Source organism: Scyliorhinus torazame, chromosome 1 (assembly GCF_047496885.1).
Source record: "Scyliorhinus torazame isolate Kashiwa2021f chromosome 1, sScyTor2.1, whole genome shotgun sequence".
In the NCBI taxonomy this organism is placed as follows: domain Eukaryota; kingdom Metazoa; phylum Chordata; class Chondrichthyes; order Carcharhiniformes; family Scyliorhinidae; genus Scyliorhinus; species Scyliorhinus torazame.
In genome coordinates, this window is record NC_092707.1 from 232511012 (window position 1) to 232537034 (window position 26023).

Below are 26023 nucleotides of genomic sequence, written 5' to 3' on the forward strand. Positions count from 1 at the left end.
TTGGTAATTTGGTGCAGTGAGGTAATTCGGTGAAGAGTGGGAGAAGGTGCTTTTTCCCTACTGTTTTTTTCTCTCTCTTTCTTCTGGCCTGTAACTTTTAATCAGCAGGGAGAGAACCTGAGAACATCTGAGACCCTCAGAAGGTAAGTAAGTGATTTTTACTCATTTTTGCTTTTATTACCTTTTCAAATTGTGTGTGTGTGGGGGGGGGGGGGGAACTGAAGTGACATCCCAGAAAAGCTGTGACCTGAGTGGCTGGTTGGGAATCTACACTAAATTTAAAAAATTAAGCATTGGTAACTAATTAAACATAATTACTTAATTATAATTTAGAAGGGAATCTAAGCCAGAGATCCGAGAGTACTATATTTAGCTTTAACATTTATAGTAGAAATCTAGTGCTAGGAAACAGATAGTTAACAGTAACTTTTTAAAAAATTTTTTATTTTAACTTTCAACTTTAATTTACTAATTAATTGACGCAATGTCAGTTAGAGGGGTGCAGTTCTCTGACTGTGAGATGTGGCAGGCCCGGGAGGCTTCCAGCGTCCCGGATGGCTTCATCTGCAGAAAGTGCACCCAACTGGAGCTCCTCACAGACCGCATGGTTCGATTGGAGCAGCAATTGGATGCACTTAGGAGTATGCAGCTGGCGGAAAGCGTCATAGATAGCAGTTATATAAATGTGGTCACACCCAAGGTGCAGGCAGAGAAATGGGAGACCGCCAGAAAGGGTAGGTAGTCAGTGCAGGAATCCCCTGTGGTTGTCCCCCTCTTGAACAGGTATACCCCTTTGGATACTGTCGGGGGGGATAGCCTAACAGGGGAAAACAACAGCATCCAGAGCAGTGGCACCACGGCTGGCTCTGATGTTCAGAAGGGAGGGTCAAAGCGCAGAAAAGCAATAGTAATAGGGAACTCTATAGTCAGGGGCACAGATAGGCGCTTCTGTGAATGTGAAAGAGACTCCAGGATGGTATGTTCCTCCCTGGTGCCAGGGTCCAGGATGTCTCCGAACAGGTAGAGGGCATCCTGAAGGGGGAGGGCAAACAGGCAGAGGTCGTTGTACACATTGGTACTAACGACATAGGCAGGAAGGGACATGAGGTCCTGCAGCAGGAGTTCAGGGAGCTAGGCAGAAAGTTAAAAGACAGGACCTCTAGGGTTGTAATCTCGGGATTACTCCCTGTGCCACGTGCCAGTGAGGCTAGAAATAGGAAGATAGAGCAGCTAAACACGTGGCTAAACAGCTGGTGTAGGAGGGAGGGTTTCCGTTATCTGGACCACTGGGAGCTCTTCCGGGGCAGGTGTGACCTATATAAGAAGGACGGGTTGCATCTAAACCGGAGAGGCATAAATATCCTGGCCGTGAGGTTTGCTAGTGTCACACGGGAGGGTTTAAACTAATATGGCAGGGGGTGGGCACGGGAGCAATAGGTCAGAAGGTGAGCACATTGAGGGAGAACTAGGGAATAGGGACAGTGTGGCTCTGAGGCAGAGCAGACAGGGAGAGGTTGCTGAACACAGCGGGTCTGGTGGCCTGAAGTGCATATGTTTTAATGCAAGAAGTATCACGGGTAAGGCAGATGAACTTAGAGCTTGGATTAGTATTTGGAACTATGATGTTGTTGCCATTACAGAGACCTGGTTGAGGGAAGGGCAGGATTGGCAGCTAAACGTTCCAGGATTTAGATGTTTCAGGCAGGATAGAAGGGGATGTAAAAGGGGTGGCGGAGTTGCGCTACTGGTTAGGGAGGATATCACAGCTGTACTACGGGTGGACACCTCCGAGGGCAGTGAGGCTATATGGGTAGAGATCAGGAATAAGAAGGGTGCAGTCACAATGTTGGGAGTTTACTACAGGCCTCCCAACAGCCAGCGGGAGATAGAGGAGCAGATAGGTAGACAGATTTTTGAAAAGAGTAAAAACAACAGGGTTGTGGTGATGGGAGACTTCCCCAATATTGACTGAGACTCACTTAGTGCCAGGGGCTTAGACGGGGCAGAGTTTGTAAGGAGCATCCAGGAGGGCTTCTTAAAACAATATGTAGACAGTCCAACTAGGGAAGGGGCGGTACTGGACCTGGTATTGGGGAGTGAGCCCGGACAGGTGGTAGAAGTTTTGGTAGGGGAGCATTTCGGTAACAGTGACCACAATTCAGTAAGTTTTAAAGTGCTGGTGGACAAGGATAAGAGTGGTCCTAGGGTGAATGTGCTAAATTGGGGGAAGGCTAATTATAACAATATTAGGCGGGAACTGAAGAACCTAGATTGGGGGTGGATGTTTGAGGGCAAATCAACATCTGACATGTGGGAGTCTTTCATGTGTCAGTTGAAAGGAATTCAGGACCGACATGTTCCTGTGAGGAAGAAGGATAAATACTGCAATTTTCAGGAACCTTGGATAACGAGAGATATTGTAGGCCTCGTCAAAAAGAAAAAGGAGGCATTTGTCAGGGCTAAAAGTCTGGGAACAGATGAAGCCTGTGTGGAATAGAAGGAAAGTAGGAAGGAACTTAAGCAAGGAGTCAGGAGGGCTAGAAGGGGTCACGAAAAGTCATTGGCAAATAGGGTTAAGGAAAATCCCAAGGCTTTTTCCACGTACATAAAAAGCAAGAGGGTAGCCAGGGAAAGGGTTGGCCCACTGAAGGATAGGCAAGGGAATCTATGTGTGGAGCCAGAGGAAATGGGCGAGGTACTAAATGAATACTTTGCATCAGTATTCACCAAAGAGAGGGAATTGGTAGATGTTGAGTCTGGAGAAGGGTGTGTAGATAGCCTGGGTCACATTGTGATCCAAAAAGACGAGGTGTTGGGCGTCTTGAAAAATATTAAGGTAGATAAGTCCCCAGGGCCTGATGGGATCTACCCCAGAATACTGAAGGAGGCTGGAGAGGAAGTTGCTGAGGCCTTGACAGAAATCTTTGGATCCTCACTGTCTTCAGGTGATGTCCCGGAGGACTGGAGAATAACCAATGTTGTTCCTCTGTTTAAGAAGGGTAGCAAGGTTAATCCAGGGAACTACAGGCCAGTGAGTCTTATTTCAGTGGTAGGGAAATTACTGGAGAGAATTCTTCGAGACAGGATTTACTCCCATTTAGAAGCAAATGGACGTATTAGTGAGAGGCAGCATGGTTTTGTGAAGGGGAGGTCATGTCTCACTAACTTGATAGAGTTTTTCGAGGAGGTCACAAAGATGATTGATGCAGGTAGGGCAGTGGATGTTGTCTATATGGACTTCAGTAAGGCCTTTGACAAGGTCCCTCATGGTAGACTAGTACAAAAGGTGAAGTCACACGGGATCAGAGGTGAGCTAGCAAGGTGGATACAGAACTGGCTAGGTCATAGAAGGCAGAGAGTAGCAATGGAAGGATGCTTTTCTAATTGGATGGCTGTGTCCAGTGGTGTTCCGCAGGGATCAGTGCTGGGACCTTTGCTGTTTGTAGTTTATACAAATGATTTGGAGGAAAATGTAACTGGTCTGAATAGTAAGTTTGCAGACGACACAAAGGTTAGTGGAGTTGCGGATAGTGATGAGGACTGTCAGAGGATACAGCAGGATTTAGATTGTTTGGAGACTTGGGCGGAGAGATGGCAGATGGAGTTTAATCCGGAGGTGGTGGAAGCAGGGACGATAGTGACATTTAATGGGCATCTTGACAAATACATGAATAGGATGGGAATAGAGGGATACGGACCCAGGAAGTGTAGAAGATTGTAGTTTAGTCGGGCAGCATGGTCGGCACGGGCTTGGAGGGCCGAATGGCCTGTTCCTGTGCTGTACATTTCTTTGTTCTTTGTTCTTTGTATCACAGTTTAGGAGATATTCAAACAGTCCATTTACTTCCTTTTTCCCTGCTCTTCCAGGTTGTTCTGTTCACTTTAAGTTGAAACGCTTTGGACATTTTATATTTTTATAGGCTATCTATAAATACAAGTTCTTGTTGCTGTTTGTTAGCTTTCGTTTTCTTCTATCCCCAGGGATTCTTCTGGCCTAATTTAGAATTAATGGGATGGTACCTAAGCCTCTTGACTGGAGGTTAAGTTGTCAATTCCGCAGCTCTTTTTTTTGTTACTGTTAGTAAGAACAGATTTTTTTCCCTTATTGCTAGTTTAAAATTGCTCAGTATTTTATTTTTATTATATTCGACTGACATGTAATTTAGATTTCCACTTAATGTGACCTTTCTGAGGATTTGCTGACTGAGTTATTCTGATCTGAAGGTACTGACTGTTGATGGTAACTCAGTAACATTCTGAAGGGGATATATATTTGAAAAGGAAATATTTGCACGGTTACAGGGAGCAGAACCAATTGGAGAGCTCTTGCACAGTGTTGGTATAGGAATGATGGGCTGAATGGTCTCCGTCTGTTCTGAATGATTTTACCTTTCAGTTAGATGGAACTTAAAAACAGTAAGTAAATATCTCATACAGGTTTTCCTACACCAACTATTTGGTAAGAAAAAAATGTGTAATAATTAGGCTATTTGTTTTATTTTGTATTTGCAGATGGTGTTGCAGTGGGGAATAATAGGGAGAATAAAAGGAACCCTGGAGCTCCTGAGTCACTGAATGCAGTAACCAGCCAACAAACCTCAACCATTGGAAGGATAGTCAACTGGACAGCCAAGTACAGGGCAAAGAGGTCAACCTTCTTCCAAAATGGAATTAAAATTTGCACCACAGAGTCAATCAGGCAGATCATGGCCAGTCACCTAGCATATTACAAGTTAAAGGGTAAGCAATTTATTTTGATGTATAACCACTTTATATTAAATTAATTTGAAGTTCAATTACTTTGTGGAAATATGTATCTGGTGACAAACAGATCTGGAACTTATTTCACTTTACACATTAGTATCTTCAATGACTGGCACCAACTTAAGAAACAAGACCCTCTGTTTCTCTCTGTTTGTTCCAAACGCAAACTTCTTTCAAGCAGTCACAGAATCACAGAATAATACTGCACAGAAGAGGCCCTTCGGCCCATCAAGTCTGCACCCATGCACGAAAAACACCTGACCTGCCTACCTAATCCCGTATGCCAGCACTTGGCCCCAAGCCTTGAAAGTTAAGATGCGTCAAATACTCATCCAGGCACTGTTTAAAGGATGTGAGGAAACCCGCCTTTACCACCCACCTGGGCAGTGCATTCCAACCCGTCACCATCTTCTGGGTAAAAAAGGTTTTCCTCAAATTCACCCTAAACCTCCTGCCCCTCACCTTGAACTAAGGGGGGCAGCTGCTTCCTATCCATCCTGTCCATATCCCTCATAACCGTCTACACCTCAATCAGGTCGCCTCTCAATCTTCTTTGCTCCAGCGGAAAAAAAACCAACCATATCCACCTGCTTTTCATAACTTACTGGACAGAAAATACCAAGATCAATCAAGTTAACTTTCTATCTACTTGGGATTCACAGGATACAATAATGGAGTCGGTGACCTATCACAGTAATCCAGTGTTATCAGTTGGTCGACAAGAGAGTCAGATTTGACATCAGGGGAAAAACCCAATAATGGATAACAGTGGGAACCGTAGAAGCCATCCACCTATTGCTACTAAACCTGACATGATTCTCATGTCACTCATATACTGCATCGCTATCTATTTATTTCTGTTAGAAATCTATCCTAACTGTATTTGCATTCCTCGGGAGCTATCACATAGATTTATCACTCGCTCACTGAAATTATAGCCGCAACATTTACACTTCCAAGATGAGTGAGGGAGTTGTAGTGTGGAGAATTATAAATTAAATCCATGTGAACCCACCACAGCATGTCACATGCATTTGTCATCATGTTTACCATGGCGGGTTTCATGGATTACATATGAACATACAAGTTAAGAGCAGGAGTAGGCCATTCAGCCTCTCAAGCATGCTCCGCTATTCAATACAATCATGGCTCATCTGATTGTGGCCTTAGCTTCACATTCCACCTCGCCCCGATAACCTTTGTGTGTCCCACTGCGTAGTGGCAAATGATTCATATTTACATCAGGCTCCTGTGCTGGAATTGGGAGCCCAATCTGAAATTCATTGGTGCTGCCTGGGTTTCCTCAGGCCATGACACTCTGCAGCCAAGGGGCGGCAGAAGCTTCCCTTGTTGTTCTTGGTGGTGGAGGTTGCAGAATTGGAGGGTGCTGCTATTGGATTATTGGCAAGTTGCTGTATTGCATCCTGCAGATGATACACACTGCAACAATGACACGCTGGTGGTGGAAAGAGTGAATGTTTAAGGTGGTGGGTGGAGTGTCAATCAAGAAGAGTGCTTTGTCCTGGATGGTGTCGAGCTCCTTGAGTGTCATTGGAGCTGCACTCATCCAGGCAAGTGGAGAGTATTCCATTTCACTCCTGACTTGTGCCTTGTAAATGGCAGACAGGCTTTGGAAAATCAGAAGAATAGTTTCTCACAGCAGAATTCTCATGTCTCGGACTTGCTCTTGTAGCCACAGTATTTACATGGCTGCTCTGGTTAAGTTTCCAGTCAGTGGCAATCCGCAGATTATTGAAGTGTAGCATTCAGTGATGATAATGCGCTTGAGCTCCAAGAGGAGATGGATAGATTCCTTTTTGTTGGAGGTGGTTATTGTCTGACACTTGTGTAGCACAAATGTTATTTGCCACTTCTCAGTCCATGCTTGAATGTCGTCCTGGTCTGCTTCATTATCTGTGAATTTGCAAATGCAACTGAACAATTTACACCGTATTTTGAAACCTGTACTTAACTGTGCATCCTCAGCAAGTTCTGTTCATCAATTCCCCCATTTTACAAAATCTGTTGTATCCCCCGCCAACATGACATTAAAAGCCTTCATCTCCACAAGGACTGTATATTGGTCGCAGCCGCCAATACTGTCATGGACACATGTATGTCACTCTCTAAGTCTGAATAAAGACTGTAGACTTCCAGTTAACACAAATACTTTATTCAATAGGTTTGTTCTGTTTCCAGAGCTTAACTAGATATAATACAGTCAAGAGGTATGACCAGTGAAGCTAAGGTAAACTGCCTATGCTGAGCTGTCTCTGTGTGCTGCTGCTCACTAGCCCTGTGCTTCTGAAAAAGGCGGATCGTCCTTGGGCTGGACCCTTTCTACCCGTCTCTGATGCTGCCGTCTAGTGATGCTGTGGCTGTTACACCTGTCTGTAGTCCCTGGTGTATGTGCAGATGTATGTACAGATGTACAGATCACTACAACATGCACCTGCAGCAGGTAGATTGGTGAAGAAAATATCAAGTACGATTATTCTCATGCTGGTTTCCTCACTACCTACCACAAAGCCCAGTCTGGCAAATGTCTCCTTCAGGACTCGGCCAACCTAGTCATTGGTGGTGTTTCCAATCAATTCTTGACAATGGGCATTGAAGTTTCCCATCCTATGCTACCCTCAATTCATCTTTCAAACGTTGTTCAACGTGGAGGTGTACTGGTTCATCAGCCCAGGGAGGCCAGTGGGGGGTGATCAGCAGGGATTTCTTTGAGCCAATAACGAGAAGTCACAGCCTTTGTGAAGAGCTCCCAATCTTGGCACAATTCCCCAACTTTGCAAAGCTGACTGAGCAGGGCATACCTTTGTTGTTTACCGTGCTTTAAATACATCAAGTAAATAATAAATAACCTTTTATTGTCACAAGTAGGCTTACATTAACACTGCAATGAAGTTACTGTGAAAAGCCCCCAGACGGTACATTCCGGCGCCTGTTCGGGTACACAGAGGGAGTATCAGAATCCTCAGCTGGTTCGGGAATTGTGCCCGCACTGCTGGCCGCGTTCTGCAACACAAACCAGCTGTCTAGCCCACTGAGCTAAACCAGCCCACTGGTCTATGTTAGGGGTTCTCTCCAATTTTATTCAACTTTTTAACATTTTAACAGCAGTTTGATACAACTGAGTGGCTTACGTGGCCACTTCAGATAGCAGTTGTTAGCAGTTAAGAGTCAATTAGCTGGATATGGGCCAGGGGTCACTTATAAGCCAGGCCAACTAAGTAAAACAGATTTCCTTCCCTCCAGGGCATGGGGCAGATTTTAACGCTGATCCCTGGGTTTCATGTTCTCCGTGACTGAGATCCAGCTTCTTTGTCCCAGATTTATTTAATTAATTAGATTTAACTCCCCAGATTCCATGGTGGGAATTGAATTTATATCTCAGGATTACTCATCCTGTCCTCTAGATTACTAGTCCAGTAGCATAGCCATTATGTGAATATTCCCATCCAACTGCTGATCTTCCCTCACTCGGAATTGTCATCTCTTCCCTCTCAATTATTGGGTGCGATCCACAAGGGTCTGGGGCTGCCTGCCTGCTGGCAAATTAATGAATGGTGGGATTTGAAGCTCGGTCCCCAGACCATTGGCCTGGATTTCTGGCCCTGTACATTATCCTACTCCACCGTCTCCCCATTATTATAGAAATTCTAACATTAGTTCTGAAAGCTGAGCCTATATCTGTAATCCTGAGAATCTTTCTAAAAAGATAAAAGTTACTTCTTATTTAATGCTCTCTGTCCACTGTATAATCTCATTTTCTAGCTACATTGAAAAATGTATAACAATCATCTTCTCAAAACAAAAACTGTGGTGCATTTGGCAAATTATGTAACTTACAGAAACGGGCCCCCTTCTGCTTCATGAGTCAGTCAGCTTTTTAAAAAGCATAAACCCATGTCAAATGCTTAAGTTCTCGATTTGGTTTGTCATTTAACTGAGATTATGCCAAGTATATCCTTTATTTCACTCTCTTGACTCCAATCTAGCTTCTAATCCTGTTAGTCTCTGTTCTAACGTCCTCGAGATGTGTGCCTCTGAAATGATCCTGTCATTTCCCACTCTTCCATCTCATTTGAAATACCTTCAATTCTAGGACGCTCAGCATATTACTAAGAATGCCGATACATCTTGTCTTCTGCTATGAACTCTTGGCCTGGCTGTGGGTCAGAGGTTCTTGGGTTCAAATCTCTCCCTAGACCTTTCAACACATAATCAATGCTGTCTCTACTATACAATACTGAGGGTGCTACAATGTTAGAGATCCTGTCCTCTGAAGGAAATGTTAAACTAAGGCCCCTTTTGCCCCCTCAAGCGGCTGTCGATGATCCCACAGCACAACTGCATTTTAAAAAAGCAGCAACGGTGTCCTGGTCAATATTTGTCACTCAACCAACATCGCTAAAACAAGTTATCTGATCATTTATCTTAACTGGTGTTTATGCACGGACTGGTTGCTGTGGTAAGCACTTTAAAAGAGGTTTACAGATTGCAAAGCAATTTGAATTGTCCTGAGGTGGCAAAGAATCAGCGGCGGTTCAAGAAGACGACTCGTCAGACACCTTCTGAAGGGCAAGTAGGATTGGGCAATAATTTTTGGCCTTGCCAGTGGTGCTCTCATCTTACGAATGAATTTAAAATAAATCATAAACTCTCTCTTCCTTTTATTCCTATAAACTGTCATCTGATCCAGCCACTCACTCTGTTGTGAAACTTGATGGGCTTTTAATCCTTTCCTATATCCACATTGAACAGAGCAATCACTTCCACAACGGCAACTGTTCATTCTAATGCCCGCTGTCTACCAGTTATAACAAATTCTATATGTATTTGGCTCCATGTATCTTATTGGGCCTGTCCACCCATCAGTCCTTCTGTTAGACCATGAACCAAGGTTGCACCAAGGAGCCCTGAAGGCTCCCTTCAACGCTTACTCATTTCTCCTTCTAGAGGTTCCAAATCCTGATGATGTTGGGTTTTTTGTCTTTTATCCTGGGTACCTGCTTATGCACAAATCCCACCCACAATTTCCTCCATCTACTTCACAACCCCTTTCTCACACCTTAGTTGCCAGTTAATAATAAAATGATCAGAGGCAAATACCGCATGATGCTGCTGTCTATCACGCATATTTTCAGCAGTAAGGGTGCTGTCTCAGGTCCAGCGTGTTCCCATGTGCCCTCTGCACACACTTCTGCTGCAGGCAGCACCAGATACCAATTTGAACAGGTGAGTCGTGTGGATGCTGGGACCATGCGCCAGGACTATGTAGAGTAGGGAAATTGCAACATTAATCAGTGCATAACACTGATTTGTCTCCATAGATTCCCTACTGCCCGCTGAGTCTTCACAGACCCTCTGAAAGAGCATTCTACCAAGGCCCACTCCACATAACCCCACCTAACCTATACATCATTGGGCTGTGGGAGGAAACCGGAGCACCCGAAGGAAACCCACGCAGACACGGAAAGAATGTGCAAACCTCACACAGACAGTCACCCAAGGTCAGAATTGGCGCTGCGAGGCAGCACTGTTAACCACTGTGTCACCATGCCGCCCCTATTGGTTACACTTGAACAAAATAAACTCTCAGAGCCACAGGTATTGAGCGGCGGGGGTGGGGGGAGTGGGGGTGGGGTGGGACTGACTGGATTGTTGGATGTCATCCTGGCATGGCCAAATGGCCTCCTTCTGTGCCGTAAATGACTCTATAGCTATAGAAGCAGCCAAGTTGGGCCTTGAGTAGTACAATGGTTAGCACTGTTACTTCACAGCTCCAGGATCCCGGATTCGATTCCTGCTCGGATCACTGTCTGTGCGGAGTCTATATGTTCTCCCCGTGTCTGCGTAGGTTTTTCTGGGTGCTCCGGTTTCATCCCACAAGTCCCGAAAGACGTACTTGTTAGGTGAATTGGACGATCTGAATTCTCCCTCTGTGTACCCGAACAGGCGCCGGAATGTGGCGACTAGGGGCTTTTCTCAGTAACTTCATTGCAGTGTTAATGTAAGCCTACTTGTGACAATAATAAAGATTATTATTATAGACTGAAAAAACTGTTTGGCCCACATTTAACTCAAGGCAGCATCTTGGAAACGGATTTGTAGCTTGAGATAGGAACGACGACCTAGAGGATTGTTAAGGGGTTGGTTGACAATTAAATTGCTTGCAAGAGCTCATTAAAGAGATGGTATGCCATTTTAGTAACAACAACAGCAGCCAGCTCAATGAATAAGTTATTGCTGCAAATTGAAACAATGCTGAGCTTTCGGTGTGCTCTTTCTGGATGAGATCAACTTCGCTGAACCTGAAAAATACTTTTGATGCACATCGGGAGACTTTCTATAATTTGTCATGATTGTAAAGTAAAGTCGCCATAGTCCCAGATGACCATCAACTGATTTCCCCCTTTGAGGGGGAGAGCTGACTGGTGGTGATTTAAACTGAGGATCACCACACCTCAGGCGAGGGCCAAGGTTGAGAAGACAGGGCTGCCATGAATAACCTCAGCCTGATTGGAGATTGAACCCACGCTGCTGGCCTCACTCTGCGTCATGAACCAGCTGTCCAGCCAACTGAGCTAAACCGGCCTACAATTGTATCCACACGTTATTGACAGCTCTGCTGCATATTCTCTCAGGACGTCAGCCAGGTAGAGTGATTACTATGCTGCTATACCTTATTGGAGTTAAGACGAGAAATTGAGTGCTCTGAGAAACCCCAGACAGTAGCTGAGCACTCATGTGTGGTATTTTGAAAGGATCGACCATGAAGGTACAAGCAAACAAGAGTTTTATTGGAAAGGTGTCTCCTCTCAAAGCTGCTAGACTAGGCTGACTGTTAGCCTGCCCAAACTGCCGATGACATCATCAATTCTATCACATGTTCAAACTCTTAAAGTAACCTGGTTCCAATTCGGGACAACCATGAATACCAATACTTTCCTCCCCCTTTACATCAGAGGTGCCTGCAATAAAACAGTCTGATGTTAACAATCAAAATTTACAATAACAACAATTAACAAACAGACCAGTCAATAAGTTAGACATTTTGGAGGACATCAATTTCTGTGTGGTTGTTGATGAACCTCAGGCATCTTCTTTTTCATGTTGACCTCAGCCTCTGGAGTTTTTGCTTGAGTTTGGGCGTCTTCTGTAGTTGCCTCAACCGGAATCGGCATCATTTTTGCAGGTTGACTCGGTGTTAAAATGTCCTCAACTGAGGTAATGTTTTCCAGAGCTGTTTCTGGTATTGTCAGGTTCTCAGTAATGTCTAGGTCTTCACTTGGCACAGTTTGTTGCAGACTCTCGGTTGACTCTGTCTCTGGCAAACCTGTTCTAGCTGCTAAAAGTTGGTCAGTGTCACATCTCCACACAACATGGTCCCAAGTTTGAACAGGAAATCGGTTCTGTGTAGGAAATCTGTGCTAACACGGTGGCAGGTATCCACTTCCCACTGATGGTACAGTTCCTTACCAATACTTCTTTTTTTAAAAATATGTTTATTCAAGGTTTTCAAAAAATTTTTACAAGACACTTCAAAAAGGAAAGAAAATATACAGAAGAAAAATAAAAAGGGGGGGCCTTACGCCATTCCCTCCAACAACTTAAACCACGAAACATTAAACTATCTAACAAACTAAGAACAAAAATGGGGCAAACGCCCCTTACAGTAATAAAAACAAGCCAAAAAAAACCTTCCCCCAGCCCTCCTTCTCCCCCCTGGGTTGCTGCTGTTGCTGACCTCCACCTGACATTCCGCGAGAAAGTCTAGGAACGGTTGCCACCGCCTGGAGAACCCCTGCACAGACCCTCGCAAGGCAAACTTTATCCTCTCCAACTTGATGAACCCTGCCATGTCATTAATCCAAGCCTCCACGCTTGGGGGTTTCGCACCCCTCCACATTAGTAGGATCCTCCTCCGGGCTACCAAGGGCGCAAAGGCCAGAACTCCGGCCTCTTTCGGCTCCTGTACTCCCGGCTCGTCTGACACCTCAAATATTGCTATCCCCCAGCTCGGTTTTACCCGAGTATCCAAGACCTTGGACATAGCCTTTGCGAAGCCCCTCCAGCACCCCTCTAGCGCTGGGCACACCCAGAACATATGGGCGTGATTTGCTGGGCTCACCGAGCACCTCATGCATCTGTCCTCCACCCCAGAAAACTTGCACATCCTCGCCCCTGTCATATGTGCCCTGTGAACCACTTTGAACTGGATCAGGCTGAGCCTGGCGCAAGACGAGGAGGAATTAACCTTGCCCAGGGCCTCCGCCCACAAGCCCTCATCCTGTTCCTCACCCAGCTCCTCCTCCCACTTGCCCTTCAGCTCCTCCACCGAGGCTTCCTCCGCCCCGTGCAACTCCTGATAGATCGCCGAGACTTGCCTTCTCCCACCCATACACCCGAGGTCACCCTGTCCTGAATCCTCTGTGCAAGAAGCAGAGGATATTCCCTTACCTGCCTTCTCACAAACACCCTCACCTGCATGTACCTGAAAGCGGTTCCGGGGAGGGAACCCAAATTTCTCCTCCAGCGCCCCCAGGCTAGCAAAAGCCCCGTCGATAAATAGGTTCCCATCCTTTTAATTCCTGCCCGATGCCAGCTTAGGAATCCGCCATCTATCCTGCCCGGTGCAAACCTATGATTATTCCGTATTGGGGAGCAAATTGAGGCCCCCAACTCACCCCTGTGCTGTCTCCACTGCCCCCAGATCCTCAGTGTCACCGCCACCACCGGGCTCATGGTGTACCGCGTCGGCGGTAGTGGCAAAGGTGCCGTCACCAGCGCTCCCAAGCTAGTGCCCACCCATGACGCCGCCTCTAATCTTTTCCACGTCCCCCATCTCCCTCCATTACCCATTTCCGAATCATTGCCACATTAGCTGCCCAGTAATAACTACACAGGTTCGGTAGCGCCAGCCCATCCCTGTCCTGACTACGCTCCAGTAACAGCCCCTTGACCCTCAGGGTCTTACTTGCCTATACAAACCCCATAATGCTCCTGCTTACTCGCTTAAAAAAGGCCTTGGGGATGAGAATGGGCAGGCACTGGAATACAAACAGGAACCTAGGGAGGACTGTCATCTTAACGGACTGCACCCTGCCCGCCAGGGAGAGTGGCAACACGTCCCATCTCCTAAAGTCTTCCTCCATCTGGTCCACCAACCGCGCCAAATTAAGCTTATGCAGGGGCCCCCAACTTCTACCTGGATACCCAAATATCAGAAACTCCCCTCAGCCCTCTTAAGCGGCAGCTCCTCCAGCCCCCTTTCCTGGCCCCTCGCATGCACCACAAAGAGCTCACTCTGCCCCACGTTCAGCTTGTAGCCTGAGAAGTCCCCAAACTCCCTAAGGATCCGCATGACCTCCATCATCCCCTCCACTGGATCTGCGATGTACAAAAGCAGGTCATCAGCATACAACGAGACCCAATGTTCCTCCCCTCCCCGGACCAACCCCCTCCAGTTTCTAGATTCCCTCAATGCCATGGCCAGCGGCTCAATTGCCAAAGCAAACAACAGAGGGGACAGGGGGCACCCCTGTCTCGTCCCACGGTGCAACCTAAAATATTCTGAACTCCGCCAGTTCGTAGATACGCTCACCACCGGGGCCTGGTATAACAATTTGACCCACCCTACAAACCCCTCCCCGAATCCAAACCTGCCAAGCACTTCCCATAGGTACTCCCACTCCACCGATCAAAGGCCTTCTCCGCGTCCATTGCCGCCACCACTTTTGCCTCCCCACTCTCCGAGGGCATCATAATCACATTTAGGAGCCTCCGCACATTTGCATTTAACTGCCTGCCCTTCACGAACCCCGTCTGGTCCTCATGTATCACTCCCGGGACACAATCCTCAATCCTTGTGGCTAGGACCTTTGCCAGCAACTTGGCAACTACATTAAGGAGTGAGATCGGCCTATACGAGCCACACTGCAGCGGGTCCTTGTCCCGCTTAAGGATCAGCGAGATCAGCGCCCGAGACATTGTCGGGGGGAGAATCCCTTCCTCCCTCGCCTCGTTGAAGGTTCTCACCAGCAGCGGACCCAGCAGATCCACATACATCCTGTAAAATTCGACCGGGAACCCATCAGGCCCCGGGGCCTTGCCCACCTGCATGCTCCCCAACCCCGTAACCAGCTCCTCTATCCCAATCGGGGCCCCAGGCCTTCCACTTGCCCCTCCTCCACTCTCAGAAACCTCAATTGGTCCAGGAACCACCGCATCCCCCCCCCCCCCCCCCCTCCGGGGGTTCTGACTTGTACAGTCCAGTCCCCCCATCCCCCCCACCCCCCACTCTGGCTAGAAAACTGTCTAGCCCCCTTGCTCCTCCCATTGCACTCCCGTAAGTCAGCTGTCTCCTGCTGACCCCAGCCGCTCCCACCACGCCAACGATCCCTCGTTTAGATTTCCCATAAAAGTCCCCCCCTCCCCCTTCAGGTCGATTCTGACACCCCTCCGGCACCGCCACTCCCATCAGGCCACGCCCCCCTGTGGCGCAGCTCCTTTCTCCTGCAGCCTCTCCCCAATTCCCAACGACCCAGGGCCTCCTGCATCCCTCCCCCCTTCGAACACGAGGGGCGGCCCCTCCAAAACAATAACCATGCCCATTAAAACACACATGTCACATCCAATGCCCCCTTCCCACTCCCCAGCTTTCCCAAAACCTACAGCAAACCGTTAGTTCGAGTCCAATTTTCCGTTCTGAATAAAGGTCCATGCCTCCTCTGGCATATCGAAATAATGGTGGCGGTCCTGAAAAGTGACCCACAATCGCGCTGGCTGCAACAGCCCGAACTTCACCCCCTTTCGGTGGAGAACCGCCTTGGCCCGGTTGAATCCTGCCCTCTTCTTGGCCAGCTCTGCACTCCAGTCTTGGTAGATGCGGATCTCCGTATTCTCCCACTTGCTGCTCCGTTCTTTCTTCGCCCATCTCAGGACGCACTCTCTGTCCGTGAAGCGGTGAAACCTCACCACTATGGCCCTTGGCGGCTCATTTGCCTTAGGCCTCCTTGCCAGGACTCTGTGAGCCCCATCCAGCTTCAGGGGCCTCGGGAAGGCTCCCGCACCCATTAGCGTATTCAGCATCGTGGCTACATATGCCCCGATGTCGGACCCCTCCACCCCTTCAGGGAGACCCAGAATCCGGAGATTCTTCCTCCTCAACCTGTTCTCCAGGTCCTCAAACTTTTCCTGCCACTTTTCATGCAGCGCCTCGTGCGCCTCCACTTTCACCGCCAGGCCCAGGATCTCATCCTCGTTTTCAGAGGCTTTCTGCTGCACCTCTCTAATCGCCGTCCCTTGAGCCTTCTGGGTCTCCCCCTGCCTCTCAATCGACGCTTTCATTGGGGCCAGCATCTCTGCTTTCAGCTCCGCAAAGTAGCTTTTCAGGAACTGCTACTGCTCCCGCGACCATTGCGCCCACGCTGCCTGGTCTCCGCCCGCCACCATCTTACTTTTTCCCGCCCATTCTCCTCTCTTCTCCAAGATCACTTTTTTGACCGCTCCACTCCTGGTCCACTCCATGCAGTGCTGGGGGAACCTCACTGCTGCCTTCCCACACCGGGAATCGTCGTCCAAGTGCCGCTGGGGATCCTTAAAAGGGCCCAAAAGTCCGTTCTTGGCAGGAGCTGCCGACCGTGCGACCTACCCAGGCATAGTCGCAACCGGAAGTCCCCTTGCCAATCCTTCTTGACCTTTATGAAAAACACGGCATTTAGCCCTGTTATCACGTCGTACAACCTGATTCGGCTGCTTTTTAAGAGCTTTCATTACAGAGGCTATTCTTTAGTTTGTGCCCCTGGCTGTTATTTCATTGCCAATCTGTTTTTCAATCTGTTATTTCATTGCCAACCACTGCCCCTCCAGCCTCCATACCAGAGCCTCCGTTACCTGAATCTCATGGCACAGCCTCCTGAGATGGCATGGTGGCACAGTGGTTAGCACTGCTACCTCATAGCTCCAGGGACCCGGGTTCAATTCCGGCCTTGGGTGACTGGGTGGTGTTTGCATTTTCTCCCTGTGTCTGCGTGAGTTTCCTCCGGGTGCTCCGGTTTCCTCCCACAGTTCGAAGATGTGCAGGTTAGGTGGATTGGCCGTGCTAAATTGCCCCTTAGTATCCAAAGGTTAAGTGGGGTTACTGGGTTACGGGGATAGGGTAGAGACGTGGGCTTGGGTGGGTGCTCTTTCGGTGGGTCGGTGCGGACCCGATAGGCCAGGTGGTCTCCTTCTTCACTGTAAATTCTATGATTCTCCAGATTGTGGCGGTACCTCTGTCAGACCCTGCGCCTCTCCCATTGAGGTATTATTCTCGCTGAATTCATCCTCCCGTTTTAGGACTTGTTTCTGGAATGCAACTTCTAACCTCTCCAGTTGAAGCTGTTGCTTCTGAAGATTTCTAAAAGGGCTCTCGCGCTTTAAGAACATATCAAATTGATTTCCGGGTGCGGCGATGACCAGCTGAGTCGCACGTTTCGGCACCTCCCATTGGAACGGACTTTTGGGCTCTTATTAGGAGTCCCAACGACAATTTTTGACGGCTAAAACCATTGTGCGGTGAAATAGAAGGGAATCCCCCCAGATATATATGGAGAAAGGAGAGAGTAGTGGCCGGATTGCAGAGGATCCTCAGGAGCAGCGGCAAGGAAGGGAAGCACGAAGCAAGATGGCGGCGGAAGGAGGCCGTTTGGTGTGGGGCCCGGAACAGCAAGAGTTCCTGTGGCGTTGGGTGGAGGAGCTGAAGAAGGAGGTGTTGGCCCAGATGCTACAGGCGATTGAAGGGCTAAAGGAGGCACAGAAGACCCAGGAGTTGGAGCTTCGTGATGTGAAGGCAAAGGCTGCTGAGAATGAGGATGAAATACAGGGCCTGGTGGTGAAGACAGAGATGCACGAGGCACTGCATAAAAGGTGTGTAGAGAGGCTGGAAGCCCTGGAGAATAACTCGAGGAGGAAGAACTTAAGAGTTTTGGGTGTTCCCGAAGGTGCAGAGGGGGCGGACGTTGGGGCATATGTGAGCACATTGCTTCACTCGTTAATGGGACCGGAGGCCCCGACGGGCCCCTTGGAAGTGGAGGGAGCATATCGAGTCCTTGCGCAAAGACCAAAGGCAGGAGAAATACCTCGAGCCATAGTGGTGAGGTTTCACCGCTATAAGGACAGGGAGATGGTCCTGAGATGGGCGAAAAAGAACGGAGCAGCAGGTGGGAGAACGCGGTGATCCGCGTGTACCAGGATTGGAGTGCGGAGGGGGCGAGAAGGAGGGCGAGTTTCAATTGGGCCAAGGCGGTGCTGCACAGAAAGAAAGTTAAATTTGGAATGCTGCAGCCAGCGAGGCTGTGGGTTACACACCAAGGGAAACATCACTGCTTCGAGACGGCAGAAGAGGCGTGGACATTTATTGTAGAGGAGAAGTTGGACTAGACTGGAGAGAGAAAGAGTTTCTGTAATAAAGTAGTGGGGGGATTGTATGGGACGGGGAAGGGGGAAGGGGGGGACATTTTCTCTATTCCCCTCGTTGGGGGGGGGGGGGGTATGGTGAACTGTGGGCGCCGGTGGGGAAGGAGAGGGGGAAGGAGAGAGGGAGCTGCGCCATTAGGGGCGAGGCCGAGTGGGAAACGCGGGCTTTGTTCCCGCGCTATGGTAATTGCGGCGGGAAAGGGAGCGCAGGAAGGAGGGGGCCTTACACAATGGGGGGGCCAAGGATAAACGGGGGAAGCCGAGGTCAGCCAGAGTTTGCTGACTTCTGGGAGCAACATGGGGGGAGCAATTACGCTAGAAAGGGATCTAGCGGAGGGGGGGGGAGTGTTAACTGGGTTGCTACTGCTAAGGGAAAGGGGGAGCTGTTATGGCGCGGGGTGGTCGGGACGGGAGGACACCGTCGGGGGGACAAACGGGAGCGTGGGAGCCGGGTGAGGAGCTGGTCTAAAAAAGGGGATGGCTAGTCGACATGGCGGGGGGGGGGGGGGGGGGGGGGTAAAGAGACCCCCGACCCGGTTGATCACGTGGAATGTGAGAGGGCTGAATGGGCCGATTAAGAGGGCAAGGGTACTCGCGCACCTAAAGAAATTAAAGGCAGATGTGGTCATGCTACAGGAGACGCATCTGAAACTGGCGGATCAGGTCAGATTACGTAAAGGATGGGTGAGACAGGTATTTCATTCGGGCTTGGATGCGTAAAATAGAGGGGTGGCTATATTAGTGGGGAAACGGGTAGTGTTTGAGGCGAGGACCATAGTAGCGGACAGTGGGGTAGTAGCGGACAGTACGTGATGGTGAGTGGCAGATTACAAGGGGAAGCGGTGGTTCTGGTGAATGTATATGCCCCGAACTGGGATGATGCAAACTTCATGAAGCGTATGATGGGGCGTATCCCGGACCTGGAGGCGGGAAAGTTGGTAATGGGGGGAGATTTCAACACGGTGCAGGATCCAGGGCTGGACGGTCCAGGTCTAGGACCGGGAGGAGGCCGGCAGCGGCCAAGGTGCTTAAGGACTTCATGGAGCTGATGGGAGGAGTAGACCCCTGGAGATTCACTAGGCCCAGGAGTAGGGAGTTTTCCTTCTTCTCTCATGTCCACAAGGTGTATTCTCGGATAGACTTCTTTGTCCTGGGAAGGGCACTGATCCCAAAGGTGACAGGGACGGAGTATTCGGCCATAGCCATCTCGGACCATGCCCCACATTGGGTAGATCTGGTAGTAGGAGAGGAAAAGGAACGGCACCCACTCTGGAGATTAGATATGGGACTGTTGGCGGATGAGGGTGTGTGTGTAAGGGTGAAGGGATGTATCGAAAGGTACCTGGAGATTAACGATGATGGAGAGGTTCAGGTGGGAGTGGTCTGGGAGGCACTGAAGGCAGTGGTCAGAGGGGAACTGATTTCCATAAAGGCCCATAAGGGGAAACAAGAGAGTAAAGAGAGGGAGCGATTGTTGAGAGAAATATTGAGGGTGGATAGGCAGTATGCAGAGGCTCCGGATGAGGGACTGTACAGGGAAAGACGAAGGTTGCATACGGAATTTGACTTGCTGACCACGGGCAGGGCAGAGGCGCAATGGAGGAAGGCACAGGGGTAACAGTATGAGTGCGGAGAGAAGGCGAGCCGGTTACTGGCCCAACAATTGAGGAAGAGAGGGGCGGCGAGGGATATAGGTGGGGTGAGGGACGAGGAGGGTGAGATGGAACGGGGAGCAGAGAGGGTGAACGGGGTGTTTAAGGCATTTTATGAGAGGCTGTATAAGGCTCAACCCCCGGAAGGGAAGGAGGGAATGATGCACTTCCTGGATCAGCTGGAATTCCCGAAGGTGGAGGAGCAGGAGAGGACAGGATTGGGAGCACAGATTGAGGTGGAGGAGGTGGTAAAAGGGATTGGGAGCATGCAGGCAGGGAAGGCCCCAGGACCAGATGGGTTCCCGGTGGAATTTTATAGGAAATACATGGACCTACTAGCCCCGCTTCTGACGAGAACCTTTAACGAGGCCAGGGAAAGGGGGACATTGCCCCCGACGATGTCGGAGGCGACGATATCGTTGCTCCTGAAGAGGGACAAAGACCCGCTGCAGTGCGGGTCTTACAGGCCTAGCTCCCTTCTGAATGTAGATGCCAAGCTCTTGGCCAAGGTGATGGCGACGAGGATAGAGGATTATGTCCCAGGGGTGGTTCACGAGGATCAAACTGGGTTTGTTAAGGGGAGACAGTTGAACACTAATATACGGAGGCTGCTAGGTGTGATGATGATGTCCCCGCCGGAGGGAGAGGCGGAGATAGTGGTGGCGATGGACGCTGAGAAAGCATTTGATAGAGTGGAGTGGGATTACCTGTGGGAAGTGTTGAGGAGATTTGGATTTGGAGAGGGGTTTATTGGGTGGGTTCAGCTTTTATATAGGGTCCCGGTGGCAAGTGTGATCACAAACAGGCAGAGATCTGACTACTTCCGTCTATATAGAGAGACAAGACAGGGGTGTCCCCTGTCCCCGATACTGTTTGCGTTGGCAATTGAGCCACTGGCCATAGCGCTGAGGGGCTCTAGGAAGTGGAGGGGAGTACTTAGGGGAGGAGAAGAGCACCGGGTGTCATTATACGCGGATGACTTTGTTGTATGTCGCGGACCCAGTGGAGGGGATGCCCGAGATAATGCAGACACTCAGGGAGTTTGGGGAATTTTCGGGATATAAACTGAATATGGGGAAGAGTGAACTGTTTGTGATGCACCCTGGGGCACAGAGCAGGGGAATAGATGATTTGACGCTGAGGAGAGTAACACGGGATTTTCGGTACCTAGGGATCCAGATAGCCAAGAACTGGGGAACCTTGCATAAGCTTAATTTAGGAAGATTGGTGGAGCAGATGGAAGAGGATTTTAGGAGATGGGACATGGTGCCCCTGTCACTGGCGGGTAGGGTGCAGGCGGTCAAAATGGTGGTCCTTCCGCGATTTCTTTTTGTGTTCCAGTGCCTCCCTGTGATGATTCCCAAGGCTTTTTTCAAAAAAGTGGATAAGAGCGCTATGAGCTTTGTGTGGGCTGGGAAGACCCCAAGAGTGAAGAGGGGGTTTCTGCAGCATAGCAGGGATAGGGGGGGACTGGCACTGTCGAGCTTAAGTGACTATTATTGGGCCGCCAATATATCAATGGTATGCAAGTGGATGGGGGAAGGGGAGGGAGCGGCGTGGAAAAGACTAGAGATGGCGTCCTGTAGGGGAACCTGCCTGCATTAGCGACGGCGCCTTTACCGTTCTCCCCGAAAAAGTACACCACAAGTCCAGTGGTGGTGGCAACGCTGAAAATCTGGGGGCAGTGGAGACGGCATAAGGGAGTGATGGGTGCCTCGGGGAGGTCCCCGATAAGGAACAACCATAGGTTTGTCCCGGGGAAGATAGATGGGGGATTTAAAGTCTGGCAGAGAGCAGGGATTGTGCAATTGAGGGATTTGTTCCTCGACGGGACGTTTGCGAGTCTGGGAGCACTGACGGAAAAATATGGGTTGCCACCGGGGAATGCATTTCGGTATATGCAACTGAGGGCTTTTGCGAGGCAACAGGTGAGGGAATTTCCGCAGCTCCCGGCGCAAGAGATTCAGGACAGGGTGATTTTGGGGGCATGGGTGGGGGATGGTAGGGTGTCAGATGTATACAGAGAAATGAGAGACGAGGGGGAGATCATGGTGGATGAGCTGAAGGGAAAATGGGAGGAGAAGCTGGGGGAAGAGATCGAGTAGGGGCTGTGGGCAGATGCCCTAAGTAGGGTAAACTCTTCATCCTCATGCGCCAGGCTCAGCCTGATACAATTCAAGGTTCTACATAGGGCGCATATGACTGGAGAAAGGTTAAGTAGATTTTTAGGAGTGGAGGACAGGTGCGGGAGATGCGCGGGAAGCCCAGCGAACCACACTCACATGTTTTGGTCATGCCCGGCACTACAGGGGTTCTGGGTGGGTGTGGCAAATGTGCTTTCGAAGGTTGTGGGGGTCCGGGTCGAGCCAGGCTGGGGGTTGACTATATTCGGGGTTGCAGAAGAGCCGGGAGTGCAGGAGGCGAGAGAGGCTGATGTTTTGGCCTTTGCGTCCCTAGTAGCCCGGCGAAGGATATTGCTTATGTGGAAGGAAGCTAAGCCCCCGGGCGTGGAGGCCTGGATAAACGACATGGCAGGGTTTATAAAATTGGAGCGGATAAAGTACGCACTAAGAGGTTCGGCTCAAGGGTTCACCAGGCGGTGGCAATCGTTCCTTGACTACCTCGCAGAACGATAAGGGAAATGGGGAAGGTAGCAGCAGCAACCCGGGGGGGGGGAGGGGGGGAGAGGGGGGGGAGGGTTTTCCTATTGTTGTTTGTATATTAGCTATTTATACTGGCGTGTGGGACTTCATTGTTTTGGAGAGTTATTATTTTGTTGTTGGCAGTTGCCGGTTAGTTAATATATTATTTATTTGTTAAAAAACGGTCATTATTATTTATATTGTTTTAAAGTTGTAAAAAGGGGAAAATCCTGTACTGTTCTTGTTTGACCGAAAAAATTTGAATAAAATATATTTTTTTTAAAAAAGAACATATCAAATTTGGCCTTTAGTACATGGTCATGGGCGGAGAAAGGGGTCATCTGGGATGGGCTAGGTACAGGGTGGAATTAAGGGGGCGGCAGTTAAGTGGGGATGATGACAGACGGTAGGGTGAATTGGAGGCATAAGCCGCCGGTAAGGCTGGTAACGTGGAACGTCCGGGGACTGAATGGACCGGTTAAAAGATCGCGGGTATTCGCGCGCCTCAGGAGCTTGAATGCGGGGGTGGTCTTTCTGCAGGAGACACATCTCCGTGTGAAGGACCAGGTTAGGTTAAGCCCTAGCAGAAGCCCCAGCCAGTGGCAGAAGCCCCCAGCCAGTGGCACAGATCCCGGATGAGTGTGGCAGCGCTGGACACTGTCTGCAGCTGGCACGCTGGGTTCCCGATGGCGTGGGCCACATGTGGTCCCAGTGATCTGCACCATTGTGAACTCGGCCTATCGGGAGCGGAGCATCACAGGTGGGCCGGCCAATGACGCGCCAATGGTGTTGCAACTGCGCACTGCGTGCGTCCCGATGACGCCGAATTGGAGGGGGCAGAACATCACGAACTGGCGTCAAACCGGCATCTGTCCCAATTCCGGAGTCGGAAGCCATTCTCCGCCCGATCATGATCCCGATTTCGGCGTCGGGCTACAGAGAATTCCGCCCTGTGTTTCTCAGAACATCCAGTACATTAGAACCATAGAATTCCTACAGTTCAGAAAGAGCCCATTCAGCCCATCGAGTCTGCACCGACCTTCTGAAAGAGCACCGGACCTAGGCTCACTCACCCGTCCTATTACCATAATCCCACCTAACCTGCACATCTTTGGAATGTGGGAGGAAACCGGAGTCCCCGGAGGAAACCCATGCAACACAAGGAGAATGTGTACACCATCTAAGTGGAATTAAACCCGGGTCCCTGATGCTGTGAGGCAGCAGTGCTAACCACTGCACCACCGTGCCACTCCTACTCATGTCTTCCTTTGTGAAGACAGAAGCAATGTACGAATTTCGTTCCTTGGCTACTTCTTTGTTCCTCGTTTAGCTTTTAGGTGGGTTTGCTGTCTGGCTTGATTTCGGGGTGTAGCTCAACTCCAGTCACAGAACCTCGTGAATCTTCAAACACCTTCTCATGCATCTTCAGGAGTTGTTGCAAGATGCTCTTTGAATCCATTAATTGATTGACTGTTTCCCAGTTAAGCCTAATCTTAGCCAACCATGCTCTGCCAAATAGAGCATGAACATTTCCATGGACAACATGAAGAGGCAACTTCGTTGTCTGCCCATTTGCTTCTACTTTCACCATAATGCATCCTTTTAATTGTACAACCTCTTCAGTGTATGTCCTCAGGATCATGTTTGATGGTTTCAAAGGCAGACACTTCAGTTTTTGATGATAAATTGTCTCAAGCATTAGCAACACTGTGCAAGCTTCCATTTTAATTATATGACCTTCAAGTTTTGGATATGCCCAAAAATGTTGTTGATCGCCCTGCATTGACAAGACACTTAGCTAAAGCCCTTGTATTAGCTCAGTTTCACTGTCTTTTGAGTGATCTTGAGCTTCATCAACTAATTTGTAGACACGGCTCGATTGTTTACTTGCGTTGTTCATAATGCACCTTCTTGGCAGGAGACGTTATCTGAGCCCAACGAGCTTTGACATTAGCCCTTCTTGCCACAGTTCTTGCATGTATTCATGGTAGCACAGTGGTTAATACAGATGCTTCACAGCTCCAGGGTCTCAGGTTCGATTCCTGCTTGGGTCACTGTCTGTGCGGAGTCTGCCGTTCTCCCCGTGTGTGCGTGGGTTTCCTCCGGGTGCTCCGGTTTCCTCCCACAGTCCAAAGATGTGCAGGTTAGGTGGATTGGCCATGATAAAATTGCTCTTAGGTTCGGTGGGGTTACGTGTTTACGGGGGTAGGGTGGAGGTGTGGGCTTAAGTGGGGAGCTCTTTCCAAGAGCTGGTGCAGACTCGATGGGCTGAATCCCAGTCAACATGATCAGAAGCTTTAAAGCTGGCTGTTTGGCTTTTCCACACCCATCAGCCTCCTTCTGAGCTAGGCCTTGTGAGAGCATCATTCCTTCAAGGATGGAGACATAGTTGTGATGTTACTGGACAAGTAATGCAGAAGACTGGCTAAAAGCACCAGAGGCATGAGTTTAAATCTCACTATGGTAGCGGGGAGAATTTAAACTCAATTATACAGTGGTTAGCACTGCTGCCTCACAGCACCAGGAATCCAGGTTCTTGCAAGGGCGTGCAAGAATTGCAGGGGTTGAAGGTCCCCTGTTTAGACTGCACCTCTCCCCAAAGACCGGCACCCCCTTGGCCGAGCAACCCCGATCCTCGGCCCTGGACTGATGCCCACCGGGAGTCGGACCATTGGCCTAAAACCCGGTGACTGGGCAGGAGCCCTCTCCCGATCCAGACGAAGCAGATGCTGGATACTGCAGGACACGTGGTCGGGGTGATCGCAGAGGGCGGCATCTGCGGGGTAGTCCATCCGCCCGCCTCCCAGCCAGACCAGGCTGCATCCCCTCAGTCCCGCACCTTTTTCATAAACGAGCCCACGGATAATAGCCTACAACTTAATTGCATTTCTGCATCCTAGGACGTGCCTATCATGGTCACGGTGCGTGTCAATGGTCATCCATTACTGATGGAGTTGGATACCGGTGCCGCCTTCTTGGTTGTCGGTAGGGGCACTTACGAGAAATTCTGGATGGAAGTGCAGCTCCTGTCAATACAGGACACTGAGCCTTGATTGGCCACATACACCGAGAAGCTGCCGGCGATAGCTGGGACTACCATCATCCCGCAAGTCTACGGGCAGCAGTCCACTTGCCCTGGTTGTCGTACAGAGCAATGGCCCCAGTGTGCTCGACCTCGATTGGTTGAAGAGCCCCTGCCTCGACAGGCAGCAGGTGTTCTGGATGAGCTTGGGCAGCCTTCACGAACTACTTTCCTTTCCTGCTGTCTTCAAAACTGGGCTAGACACCATCTTCAGGGCTGTAGCGAAGATTCACATGGACCCTAAAGTGCAGCCCAGGTCTTTACGTGCTCGCACGGTTCCTTACGCGCTGCTGCCTAAGGTGGAAATGGAAATCGATCACCTGGGGATCATCCACCTGGTCAGATTTGCGGATTGGGCAGCGCCAGTCATCCCCATCTTGAAGCGAACGTTACCGTACACCTTTGTAGCGACTATA

General features: G+C 49.5%; 1 protein-coding gene across 3 annotated transcripts in view; it reads left to right on the forward strand.

The window, feature by feature from the left end:
- LOC140419383 (interphotoreceptor matrix proteoglycan 1-like) overlaps nt 1-26023 on the forward strand; it is a 226334-nt gene that overhangs the window by 38599 nt on the left and 161712 nt on the right. For all 3 annotated transcript variants that reach the window (XM_072503256.1, XM_072503260.1, XM_072503269.1), the window contains exon 2: nt 4513-4740. In XM_072503256.1, the coding sequence (XP_072359357.1) occupies nt 4513-4740 (228 nt within the window). The remainder of the gene's footprint in view (nt 1-4512; nt 4741-26023) is intronic.